This window comes from Alosa alosa, chromosome 13, assembly GCF_017589495.1.
Source record: "Alosa alosa isolate M-15738 ecotype Scorff River chromosome 13, AALO_Geno_1.1, whole genome shotgun sequence".
Classification (NCBI taxonomy): domain Eukaryota; kingdom Metazoa; phylum Chordata; class Actinopteri; order Clupeiformes; family Clupeidae; genus Alosa; species Alosa alosa.
The window spans coordinates 28,199,976-28,213,932 of record NC_063201.1 but is presented as its reverse complement, the minus strand read 5'-3'; the positions used below and the strand labels follow the sequence as shown (position 1 = coordinate 28,213,932).

The 13,957-nt window shown below is 50.0% G+C and overlaps 1 protein-coding gene across 1 annotated transcript in view; it reads left to right on the top strand.

Moving 5' to 3' along the window:
- LOC125306527 (vacuolar protein sorting-associated protein 13B-like) overlaps positions 1–13,957 on the top strand; it is a 341,904-nt gene that overhangs the window by 83,093 nt on the left and 244,854 nt on the right. The window contains 1 exon segment of the mRNA XM_048261942.1: positions 13,722–13,856. Within this exon segment, the coding sequence (XP_048117899.1) occupies positions 13,722–13,856 (135 nt within the window).

Sequence of the window (13,957 nt, the reverse complement as noted above, 5' to 3'; positions counted from 1 at the left end):
ACTGTTGGTGTGTGAGTGTTGCGTGTGTGGCAGTGCCAAGTTTGCCTTTCACTGTTGGTCAAGTGTCCTCCCTAAGCACGGTCCGACTGCACTCTTTTACCCCCCTTTTTGGTCTCTGTGTCGTCAGTGGGCGTTAAGTTCTAGTTTTCAGAGCATATTTCCTTGTGGTTTTTTTGAGTACTTTTTCATTATAATGACATAATAACATCATTAAAGTTGTTATTAATATTTATGAAGTTGCAGAGGGAATCATTTGCTATTGAGCACTTGTGCTTAACTTGAACAAAACTTTGTTTTGTTTTCATGTCTCACGAGAAAGTTCTTTTGGGAAGCTGTTACCGCTCTCGCATATGGTGTACGGCATTGTGGTTGCTCACAGACCATAGATGAGAAGATGAGATTTTTTTTTCATCTCAAATGAATTCTCAAGAGACCGGCGAGGTTTGTCAGAATAATTTAATTTCCGTAGGCATATTTATAACCTGACAGTAACGAGACCCGCTGAGAAGGGCCCTTTCCGGATCGCAGATGGCGCGAAGTGGAGCAGCGCTGGCAGTTCGCTGGAGGACACAGACAGGCCTTTCCCCTCCTCTCCAGCGCAAGACTTTTACGATGCAGGCAACAGGAAGCGAGCATGACGGGGGAGTCGCCTCGCCTCGTCCTTGATCAGGAGATTGGGCCATCCTCGTCTGAAACGACCGCCCGGGCCGTGACAGGGGCCATAAAAACGCTGAGACGACGCAAAGATCCACGCCGGAGAGCAGAACCTCACAGACATCTCATTATAAAAGATGTATGGTGCGTCCGTCCGCTCCTTTCAAACGCAGCCAACATGGAAATTCCACATTGATTGGTCCCCCCCGCCATCCATCCCTGCTCCCCTCCCCAAAACTGTAATTTGCTTCCGTTGGAGTTCTGGTGAAGCAGCAGATTAGGAGTGAAAGCCACACTTTAATATCTGAAAGCTGTGACGCCCGGGCCAGTCCTTGAAAAGAATGGCAGTTTTAATCAAAAACAATGGAGTGGCATAAATGAATCGCTCCATTGCAATAGCCGGATGACGGGCTGAGCTCAAGTTTGATATGAGAGAGAGAGAGCTCCTTCTTTTGCTCTACCAATCAAACGGCGGGAGATAAAAAAAAAGCCGTCTGCCACATCAAGGGAGAGTTGTTGGTTGTGCGGAAATCCAGAGAGGCAGGTTTGAAGGATGGAAGGACGTAGGTGTTCAGAGGTGAGGACAGGAAAGGCCAGAGAGCAGAAGAAAAGAGAGGGGGATGTGTGGCATGGAGAAGAGGGGATGACAGGAGTGGAGAGAAGAGAGGGGAATGAAGAACAGAGGAAGGTAGAGAGAGATAGAGAACTGGAGAGGAGAGAGAGAGAGAAGAATGAAGAGGAGGAGGAGGAAGAGAGGACTGAAGAGAAATGGAGAGAAGAAGAGAGAGGAGGAGGAAGAGAGGACTGAAGAGGAATGGAGAGAACAGAGGGATGGAGAGGAGGAGGAAGAGAGGACTGGAGAGGAGAGCAGAGAGGAGGGGGGTTAAAGAGGTTTCTCTGCTGGTGGTGGTTGCCTGGTGCAGGCAGGCAACAGGTGTGTTTGACATCCCAGCTGTGACATGCTTCTTCAGTGTGGCTCTGTGATCCAGTGGCCCAGCGCCCAGATGGAAGTGTGCTGGACGACGGCCAGAGGAGAGCTCTGAGCTGGGGTGGGGTGGGGTGGGGTGGGACTGGAGTGTTGGCTCTAAGTGCTTAAATACCACATCAGACAGCCATTGGCAGCATCGCCAACACACCCCCACACACTTATTACACTCACCTTTTAGGGTAACCCACCTAATTGGATTCTGGTTTAATCCTGCATCTCCAACCTCCCACATAGTTTTTCCTCCTCCAATTTAATGCCCGTAGCCTGACCCCTGCTTACCTGTGTTCCACAACACCTCTAACGCTGCCTGGAACTACCTCTACCTCCACATACCTCCACTCTCCCTGGCTTTTCATCCTCTCTGGTCTGGTCTACTCACTGTCATTTTATTTTCCTCCCTTCCTTGTTGTTTCATCTCCTGTGATCTCCTGTTCTCAATCCAGCGTTCCGGTTATTTCTCCTTTTTTTTCTCCTTGTGGTTATGGAGATTTGTGGTTATAAGGGTTTTTTATGGGACGAATGGAAGTATAATGTTTGTACACAAAAGGAGCATGTGGCTTTCCCTACCCTTTGAAGTGAAGTGAAAAACTAGTTTCAAATTACGCTGGGATTCCCTGTAATGTTGATTGTTATCAGAGCGCTCTCTTTTTTAATAAAGTCCGTTTACTTGTCAAGAAAGAGTCCGATAGACAGAAGAAAGTCAGCAGGAAACAGACTGTGAACAGACAAAAAGAAAATAATCCTAAGCGCTCTTAGATTGGCTTCGAAAGGTCGTGTCCGCGTGACTTCCTCAGCGGGTTCGTTCCCCGATGCTGGACCTTTCTCCGGCCGTGTTTGGTAACAGACGGGCGGGCCGTGGCGCGGCCTGTCGAGCGCGGTTCTTCCGCGCCCGTGAGCGGCTTGAAGAGATGAAAAGGGGGTGGCTGTCACAACGTGAGCCCCACACTGGCCTCTGATCTCGACGCCCGCGGCCCGCCAGCCCTGACGTTAATCCCCTGGTGTCGCGGCAGCGCCGTAAGTGCCGGTAATAACCCCGCTCTGCTGGTGGGGTATGAGAAGGGAGAGAGGGATAGAGAGGGGCTGAGGGAGAGAAAGAGACAGAGGATGATGGAGAGAAATGGAGGGACAGACAGACACATGTGGAGTTTCTTGCAGCTCAGTTACTGAAGGAAGTAGAGACCTGGCAGGTTCCTTGCGTCATCCTGCTGAGGCCGTTCTTTTCCTTCATCTTAACTTATTTCTATCTATCTATCTTTCTTTCTTTCTTTTCCTTCTCTCTCTCTCCCGGACTCTTTCTAGTCCCTGATCAGTGACTAAAGGCCTTCATTGCGTTGGCCCCTGACACCAGATACACACAGTGCACAGTGCCATCATCCCTCTAACTTGAAACTTGCGTCATGCTCTTGTGGGACCATCCCTCTATCACTGCCATTGTTTCCAACATTCCCGCCGTCAGTGGTGTGCAGAAGGTTTCCCAGCTAAACAGCGGTCTGCGGTCCTCAGAATTGTCATAGCACTGGGACGTGCGTGCGTGTGTGTGTGTGCCTACGTGCATGTGTGTGTGTGTGTGTGTGTGTGTGGGGAGGTGTGGGATGTGTGTGTGTGTGTGGGGTGGTGATGAGAAGTGACAATGTGTGTTTCGCAATGCTCCCTGGCCTGGTGCTCCAGACTCCATGCGCCTTTGAAGAAGTATCGCGCTGGTTTCACGGGAATGCCTGTCTGTCTGCCTCCCGGATTGACAGATTGCGCACAGGCAACCCAGACCAGTGAGAGAAAGAGAGAGAGAGGACCAGAGAAAGAGAGGAAAAGAGAGAGAGAGAGAGAGAGAGAAAGAGAGCGAGATGGGAGAAGAGAAAGCCCCTTGTCTGAATACCATCTTTCTTTAAGCACAAAAGAAGGCTTGTCAGGGTTAAGCAGTTGGTAAATAAATCTGGTGGGAATCCGAGAGCGGACTGGTCTGCCCGCCGCAGTCAGCCGCTCCTCTCCAAGCCATAGCCATGATGACGCTTTAAGTCAATCCAGACTGGGACCCAGGCAGCATCAGTTAGGAGGAGAGAGGGATGGAGAGAGATGGAGGGATGGTGTGTTGTGGGGAAATAAAGGAGTGGATTTCAGAAGAAAGGGATGAAGAGGGAAGAGTAAAAGAAAAGTGACGGTGGTGTGTGTTGGTTAAGGGGAAGAAGAGACACTTTTTCCCGCTCTCTCTCTCTCTCTCTCTCTCTCTCTCCCTCTCTCTCTCTCTCTCTCTCTCTCTCTCTCTCTCTCACTCTCTCTCTCCCGCTCTTTCTCTCTCTCTCTCTCTCTCTCTCTCTCTCTCCCTCTCTCCACTCTCTCTCTCTCTCTCTCTCTCTCTCTCTCTCTCTCTCTCTCTCTCTCTCTCTCTCTCTCTCTCTCTCTCTCTCTCTCTCTCTCTCTCTCTCTCTTTTCTCTCTCTCTCTCTCTCTCTCCTCTCTCTCCTCTCCTCTCTCTCCTGCTCTCTCTCTCTCTCCTCTCTCTCTCTCTCTCCCGCTCTCTCTCTCCGCTCTCTCTCTCTCTCTCTCCCTCTCTCTCACTCTCTCACTCTCTCGTGGGGGGGAACTGGACGGAAGTCTCTGCTGCATCTGAACTGCATGTGAATGAACTGATGTCTTATGGGCACTGGGAGCTACAATACGTGTCAGTGGGACTGAGGGAGGAGATGCATCCCTTTCATCACATGCATGTGCTCACATACACACACACACACACACACACACACACACACACACACATAATACACATACACACACCCACACCCACCCACCCTTCTCACTCACACACCTGTCTCCCATGTGTGGTATGACATCAGGCCCTCAAGCCACCAGGGAACTTGGGTGGCTGTCATCCATCAGTGTGTGTGCGAACATGCTTGTGTGTGTGTGTGTGTCTACATGCATGCTTGTGTGTGTGTGTGTGTGTATGTGTACGCATGCTTGTGTGTGTGTGTGTGCGTGTTTGTGTGTGCTCACTGCTAGTACACCCCCTATGACACGCAGCGCCCCCCACAGTGACAACACATCCCTGCCTAATATGGTTTAGGTTGTGCTCCTTGAGGGCACTGCTAACTCAAGGGGAGTCCTCATCACCTCCATCTGATCCTATTACACTCATTGATTTAGTGACTCTACTCCGTTTCCCTGGCTGTTATTACAGTGATGATTCAGAGCCAACAGGTTCTCCCTTATGGATAGTGTTGGTGTTGTAGTGTACATATGACTTATTATAAGAACATTTTATTACAGTGTAATAACTCTAATCTCACCCTTAGTGCCTCTTGTATTCATTATTGTCTTTTCTTTTGATCAGGGTGTTTTAATGTGGTAGTAGAAATAGAAGTGTACAACACTATATCAAATTATGTTCTTTTTGATTATTTTTGATTATTGATTATAGTTGGTGACCGTGAATCACACATACATCAATTATGTAATTAAATCTATGAAGTGGTTTTGCATATAGTTTTACATATACATGTTTAATGCTGTATATTAGCACAGTCTGCTTTGTGTGTGTGTGTGTGTGTGTGTGTGTGTACATAGACCGTTTGCCCCTGGTGTGAAGAGCCCTGGTAAAGCCTTGTGTGTGAGCGCTCATACATAATGGCTCGGCACTGCCTTAAATCAAAGCATTGTTCTCTTCCAGCCAATTAAACCCAGAGCCTTGCACTAGTCGCACCAGTGGGGCTAAAGCCCCTCACAGCACTGCACTGCACAGCAACTCAGATCAGCTCAACTCAACTCACAGGGAGCGGCCCATGCAGACACAGACGGATGGAGGGAGAGTGGGGAAAGAGAGAGAGCGAGAACGGGGGGATAGAGGGAGGGAGAGAGAGAGAGAGAGAGAGAGAGAGGTAGAAAGAGAGAGGAAAGTGAGAAGAGAGGGCTGAGAGGCGGTGGAGCATGTAACGAGATGTTAATGAAACATGTGGCAGTAGATCCTCTCTTACCCCTCTCTCTCTCTCTCTCTCTCTCTCTCTCTCTAACCCCATCTTGTCTTCTCTCTATACCACAGCAATTAAGTGATAATAAATCTGTTTTTATTTATGCTACCCCCCTCGCTGCATTTCTGCTAAGCCAGCATCCCGTAACAAACGTCAGCGCTCCCCTCAGAAGCCCTCATCTCTTTGTGTGTGTGTGTGTGTGTGTGTGTGTGTGTGTGTGTGTGTGTGTGTGTGGCATCCCGCAGGGAGCCTCTTCAAAACCTGAACAAAGAGGATGAAATACACATGTAGACACTCTTTAACAACCCCCCACCGCCCGCCTCCCTTTTTAATGCAGCGCTCGTCGTTAATAAGCATTAAAGCGCTGACGTCAGCCATGGCTTTGGTGTCTCAGCGTAAATGAATCGTGTTGGGGGGTGTTGCGGTCGAGCGCCGAGGGCGCATCCTCACAAGAGCGCCGTGCACAGCATTAGGCTGTGGTCAGTAACGAGCCAGGCGCTGGCGGTGGCAAAGCGTCGCGGCATTCGCCGGACGGCCGCTTCAAAGCGACCCTGACACGGCGCTGTCTCACAGAAGCCATGCGAGGCCAGAGAGGGAGAGAGACGAACGGGACCCCAGGGAAGGCAGTTTCATAACTCCACCCTGACACACACACACACACACACACACACACACACACACACACAAACATATACAAACATACAAACATACACACACACACATACACACACACACACACACACACACCACTCTGATCTCCTCCCCTCAATATGGCAAAGGCTGGGGAACATCACAGCCTCCTCTCACCCACTCTCTCTCTCTCTCTCTCTCTCTCGCTCTCTCTCTCTCTGATGCCTGTTGCTGGTGAAATTGCTTCAGCATGCCTTGTGGGAATGCAGTGGCATGGCGCAGCATGAGTGTGGGCATGGGAGCTTTTCAGCAGCCGCCGCCACAGCAGCAGCAGTACCTGGAGGGCCATCTAATCATCCTACTGGCTCTGAGGAATGTTACTACAGTATACACACACCTACACACACACACACACACACACACACACACACACACATACATACATACATACATACATACACACACACTTGCACAACACATGCTCTCTTTTTCTCACACACTTTCACTCACACTCTCCATCATACACCCACAAAAAGTCCCCCCCTCACACACTCACACACACACACACACACACACACACACACACACACATATACACCATGCATGCTCTCCACCTGTGGATTCTCACAGTGACATCCCACCCAGGGAGCTGTGCAATTCAATCAATGTGCTTTCCATTAATCTCACTGGAAGCAGTACTCTTCAGACCCTCTCTCTCTTTCTCTTTCTCTCTCCCTTTCCTTCTTCTTCACCCACTCCTCTCCTCCCGCTCTCTCGCTCTCTTACCCAAACCTTTCCCTGCCCGCCTGCTCGTCCTGTGAAGTGCCTTTCTCAGCACCTCTCTTCTTGCCGTCTGCTAGCCGCCATTAGAATGAGATGGTCAGGGCCTTTGCAGCCAAGTGATGTATGGCTGTGGCCGCATATAATTGAAGGTTAATTGATGAAGTGGGCAGTAGCATGTTTAGCTGTTTCTGTATTTTGTGCGTGTGTTTTTGTCTGTGTATCTGTGGTTATGTGTGTTTATCTGTGTTTGTGTGTGTGTGTGTGTGTGTGTGTGAGTGAGTGGGCTGTTGCTTGCCGCTTGCCCTTGAGGTAGTATTACAGAGCTGTGCAGTTGGAGCATCAAAGCGCGGGCTGTGTGTTTGAATAAAACAATGGCAGAGGTTCCCATGCTCTTTACCCACGCTGTGGAGAGTGGCTTATGTTGGAATGAGCGAAATGCAGCTTTCAAGTACGCAGATGTCCCATAAAACACTCCAGCACACACACACACACACACACACACACACACACACCTCACACACACACACACACACACACACACACCTCACACTCACACACTCACTCAAATGAGCCAGCTGAGGAGGCATGTGAGAAGCGGAAGCTGTGAGGGTCTGGCTTTGCCTCATCAGAGCTGTGCTGCTGTGACTGCCCCTCTCAGGATTTCTTGCTAGGGGGTGGCAGTGAAGAGTGTGTGTGTGTGTGTGTGCGTGTGTGTGTGTGTGTGTGTGTGCGTTTTGTATTGTATTTGTGTGAGAAAGCTTGACACACACTGTGTGTATGTGTGTGTGCATACAGGCTGGTAGCCCCAGCTGCTGAGGCTTTGATTGGGCGGCTGACCTCTGTGACCTCCAGCTGTGTGCCTGTGCACCTTTGCACCTGCCCCGGACCAGCCACATGCACACACACACACACACTCACACTCACACTCATACACACACACACTCTCCCACTCCACTCGCTTTTTTCTCACACCCATACATTCCAAGTCACACACTCCACAACAACTGCCACACACTCTATCCACCCCACACAATAACACATCCACCTATGCACACACACACGTTTGCAGACCCACACACTCACACACTCACACACCCACAGACTCTCCACTCTCCGCTAAGCACACTTGTCACTCTTGAGCTCTGACTGCAACGGCTTACTGCGCCTCCTTTTCCCACTCCTCTCTCTCTCTCTCTCTCTCTCTCTCTTTCCTCTCTTACTCCCTCGTGTTTTCCGTCTTCTTCTTTTGGGGTGTTTTTCTTATTCTTTCGGTAGGGTCTGCAGCTGTTCAAAGCGTACCCCCCTCACCGCGCGCCTTTCGGCCTACAGCAGGTGTTGCTCTGCCCGTGGGCGTTAAAGGTCCGAGCCCGTGAGGTGTGAAGCAGCGCCGCGCCGCATCACGTCACAACCGGCCGACCCACCGCGCCACATCCACGGGGCCCTAATGTCCTTTTCATTCAGCTGTGTCATTTCATAAAGCTGCTTTCCATCAGAGCCCCCTGCTCCGCTCCACCATCATCAGGTCCCTTTCAGATGTTGAGAGAGAGAGAGAGAGAGAGAGAGAGAGAGAGAGAGAGGGGGCAAAGGAAGAAAGAGAGAGAGAAAGAAAGAGTGTGAGGAAGCATATGGTGGGCTAGACTTGCTGCATAAATATCAAGGCCCTGCCGCGTTGTTAACCAACTTTTTCAGGGGCCGCGGTCGGCCGATCTGTGACTGATTTGGAGCCTGTGAAGTCCACTGCATATTTCATCTGTTTGAAAGAGCAGCTCTCTCCCTCCCTCTCTTCTTGCCTCTCTCTCCTTTTTCTTCTCTCGTTCTCTTTCTCTCTCTCTCTCCCTTCTTTTCTCTCTCCCTCCATCCCTCCCTCCCTCTCTTTCTGTCTTTGCCAGAGGTGCTGTCTGAGGTGTCCCAGGACAGGCCACAGTAATCCCCCACCCGTGCCAGCGCATTTCCAGTCTCCAACACACCAACACACACACACACACACACACACACACACACACACACACACACACAGCTTTGCCACATGTGGACCCGCGAGTCATGGGCAGCTTGTTTCATATGGCGCCGGTTGGCACCAGAGGGACGCCCTGGGTGTCGTCTCTACATGGGGCAGAGAAGAGGCCCACCACACAAAGAAAAACCCACATCTTCCTCAGACCCTGTTTACATCTACCCCAGCAGTCTCATCTGCCCCAGCAGTCTCATCTGCCCCAGCAGTCTCATCTGCCCCAGCAGTCTCATCTGCCCCAGCAGTCTCTTCTGCCCCAGCAGTCTCTTCTGCCCCAGCAGTCTCATCTACCCCAGCAGTCTCATCTGCCCCAGCAGCCTCATCTACCCCAGCAGCCACATCTACCCCATCTACCTCATCTGCCCCATCTATCCCCATCTCATCTGCCTCATCTGCCCCATCTATCCCCATCTCATCTGCCTCATCTGCCCCAGCAGTCTCATCTACCCCAGACCCCCCTCTCAACTACCCCAGCAGCCTCATCTACCCCAGACCCCTCCTGTAATTTACCCTAGACCCCTTTATGTCCTCAGTTCCCTCCATGCCTGTGTGTCGGCCATCTTTGCTAAGCACACCTCATGCCTTTTCTTCCTCTCGACTGCCCCCTCCTCCAGAGTCATCAGTGGAGCCACTCTCTCTGGGTTTCCGGCCTCAGTAAACTGCAGTTACTGGCATATGCTGACGAGGTTTCTAGTCAGCAAGAGTGTGTGTGTGTGTGTGTGTGCACAAAAAAGCACATACATACATACATACACACACACACACACACATACACACACACAAATAGTAGGTCCTTTTACATGCGGAAGAAATCACATCCTCTTCCCCCAGAAGGCAAGAGGGCAAATGGTTTTGGACAATTGGCCTTAATTCCCACCGGGGGTTAGTTTCAACTACAACTTCCCCCCCTTCCCCCCGAGCCCCCTCCACCCCTCCTTCCCAAGACAGGGCCATTATGATATTTGTTCACATTTTAACCCTCCTAAACAAAGCCCTGTGCCTTCCCCCGGCGGGAAGTGGAGAGCGCAGATGAAAGCTCTAGGTAGGCCTCCTAACGAGGGGTCAGCTCCTTAAACAGGCCAATCAGCACGCAGATGCCGCATCTCGAAGCCCCTGCGACCCGGAAACTTCCATCACAGAGCAGATGGGAGAGCTAAAAAAAGAAACGAGAGAGAGAGAGGGAGAGGGAGAGAGAGAGAGAGAGAAAGAGAGAGAGTTGTCTGACCTGGCTCTATTTCCTGAGTCTCTGTTGTTTAAAACGGTCCGGAGTTGGCACTCAGCCAGGAGCTGTTCCAGAATAATGAACTGGAGCGTTTCCAGAGAGTGTGGTGTTCAAACTCCCCTCTCTGGCAGTGCTATTGTCAGCTTTATTAATTCAATATTGATAGCTGGTATTTATTAGCATTTTGTACATCACTGTAAAATACTTTCCATGCATTCTTCATTCAAAAAAAAAAAAAAAAAAAGAAAAGAAGTGAGTGAGTGAGGGGAGAAGTAAAAGAGAAGAAACATTTTCCTGAGCCACTTGAGTTGAAAACAGAGCTTTGGGTTTGGGTCCAAGGCTGCTCTGGTGTGGCGTAGGAAATGAAATGTTGCCTTGCTGGGAGTGAAAAATTGCAGGCAGATTGGAACAGGTGATGTAAAGGGGTTTGAAGCAGTTCCTTGGAGTGTGCCAACTCAGTGGAAGAATGTGCATGCAGTGGTGCTCTGACAGACAGACACACACACACTTACGCACTCTTGCACTCACACACACACACACACACCCACACACACCCACACCCACACCCACACACACACAGACTTAATTCTTCCACCGTACACTGGCTGGGCTCATCTTTCACACTGGAAACCTCAGAGTATAATTTCCCAATCATCCCGGCTCGTGTTTGAAAACGTCTCTCACCAGAGAACTAACATTGACATATCATAATGCACGCCAGGTAACCCTCACCCCCCCCTGCTGCTCTCCCCCCCCACAGCTTCCCCTGCTGCCCTCCACACCACAGGAAAGGATGGCAGGCTTTTAGTTCTTCCACACCACAGGAGAGTTCTCGTACATCGCCTGCTCCTCTCTTCAGCAGGGTTCTCTCTTCCACACACAGGAGAGTTCTCATAGAGAGTTCTCAGACAGTACATCGCCTGCTCCTCTTCCAGCAGGGTTCTCTTTTTCCACACCACAGGAGAGTTCTCAGACATCGCCCTGCTCCTCTCCTTCAGCAGGGTTCTCTTTTCCACACCACAGGAGAGTTTCTCAGACATCGCCTGCTCCCTCCTTCAGCAGGGTTCTCCACACCACAGGAGAGTTCTCGTACATCGCCTGCTCCTCTCTTCAGCAGGGTTCTCTTTTCCACACCACAGGAGAGTTCTCGTACATCGCCTGCTCCTCTCTTCAGCAGGGTTCTCTCTTCCACACCACAGGAGAGTTCTCGTACATCGCCTGCTCCTCTCTTCAGCAGGGTTCTCTCTTCCACACCACAGGAGAGTTCTCAGACATCGCTTTGCTCCCTCTCTTCAGCAGGGTCTTCTTCCCACGTCCAGCTTCCTGCAAACCAGCGGCCTTTACAGACACCTAGTGTTTGTGTTTGTGTTCCTTGCGATCGTCAGGCGCGTCGTTTTTTCGCCGCTCCCGGTCCTTTTCCCCTCTTGTGCCGGTGATAACCGTGGGATAACCGTGGCCCCGAGCAGGTGCCGCTCATAAACCGCGGAGCTGAATCAAACATCCTCCTACCGTCACATCCTGTAAACCTTTAACAGAGTCCTAGACAGCTCCCATCACCTGTTGCTTGTAAACCATGATTAGCTCATGCTCCAGTGACTGGGCCCCGTCAGTGGCAGTTGGTGAATAAATGAATACGAAAGCTTTGCCAGTCCACCAAGTGCTTTATTTATGGGCACATAAGTGCAGTAATATTCCAGCGCGGCCTTAAGTCATATGTTTGACATTGTGTGTAGTTTTATGTTCAGAAAATGGACTTCTGCCCGGGACTGTGACCTTTTTTGGATATTGGCTCTGGTTAATCAAAGTGCTACTGTCACATGTCAAGAGCCGTGGACTCGAATGAAATTGTGAATCATCTGTACTGCTGGCTTTATATCTTCCTATATCCTCCGTCATGAGTTCGGAACAAGGGCTTTATAAATCTCCTGTCTGTCTGTCTGTCTGTCCTGCCTCTGCGCAGACATCTTGTACATCTTGTGGTCTGCATCTGCATCCAGTCAAACAACATGCTGAAATAAAACTTCCTCTCCCTGCGCCAACAGACTAGACCGTACCTTCCTACCGAGGTGCATCAGGAAGCCTTGCTACAGGATGGGGGTTCAGCCTGCTAGTCAGACAGACAGACAGGACATAGAGGAAATGTGTGTTCTCGGCCCTCATAAGGCCGCTGACAGATGGAACTAATAATTCAGGCCCCTTTGTTCTGTCTCTGGGCTATCACTCAATCAGTCTGTTTGGTTGTTTATTGACTGGCAGGCCCACTGTATTAAATGTGGTATTTCCAGTTTTTATCCTGGCCGCAGTATGAACAGGGTCATAGTAATGTTGCACATGTAAAAACAGTTGGCAGGCAGGTCACCTCTGTTCAGGGAAGATTCTGGATTTCCTTATGCTCAGCCAGATTACTGAAATATTTAGTTGCAGATAACCAAGTGCGGAGAGAAGTCCATCCCAGAGACCGTCTATTCCTCTAACGGTGTCTATTTATAAAGCCGCCTCAAATATTCAAAAAGCCTAGTTTTCATCATTTTAATCACAAACAAAAAAGCTAACTTGCATAAGGCTGAATTTGCGCTTTGTCATCGTTTTTGGTGATTGTATTTTTTGTATTTTTTTAATGAATGGGGTTTCCTCGGCCTGTGCTACACTAGTTTTTGCGCTTTGACGTTGTTTTTGGTGATTTTTATTTTTTTTGCTGATACAGGCTAGTCTACAACCTCCATCCAGTTTTATGAGAGTAGCCTACACAGCAGCATTTCTGACATCACTAGGCTATGCATGCATTGATTGTTTATGTTGGAAGAAATATAAATGATAATAAATAAAAATTCTGCTGGTAGTTTTTTCGATATTGTTGACTAACACAGCAAAGCACATGCTTCTTTGACACAACATGCATAAAATAAAGACGTTTGGTGCAGTAAATGGAAGCTCTTGGTAGCTGACTCCACCTCTAACATCTGCGACAATGATATGTTTGTGGAGTAAAACTGGACGGGTCCTAATAACCTCTGAGTACTATTGCTGTTTATTGGTAAACTGCGATACGAGGGCTGGCCCGTGGGGGAGGACACTTTGGCCGGAGAGCTTACAAGGCAACTGGGACTACATATCGTGCGCCTGCCCTAATCCTGAAGCAGTGGCAGCAATATATACTAGAGGAAACAGATTGAATATTCTTCCTCTCTGTGTTTGTGCATCATAATAAGAACATATTTAGAGGTTTTAATAGCAGATGGGGAAACAAAAGATGACCATTTCATGGACAACAACTTGAGAAGAGAAATGTAGTGAACGCACACACACGACAGCAGACTCACACACATTACAAGTCTGTGTGTACATAGTGATTACTGTGATAACTGTTGTCTCCCCCCCCCCCCCCCCAGTGTGTTCCTCCTGCCTCAGGCAGCACATAACACGGTTCTCCCTGGGTTCTCTAATGGCGTTCCTCTGTTCTCTCGCCCTTTTCTAGGTGTGAAGCCGTGGAGTGGCGCGCCGGTGCTGGAGGCCTCCGTGCAGAGCGTGGAGCTGAAGCTGTGCCGCCGGGCGACGCTGCGCTGCGCCTCGGGCACCGTGGGGGCCGTCAAAGTGTGCGCCAGGACCCTAGGTGTGTGCAGCTGTGCCCCGTTAAACTTAACGGCCCGTGGGGGGAGAATATGTCTCTCGGCCGCCGCCGCTGCCCACGCTAGCCCTCGCCTCCCTTTACAC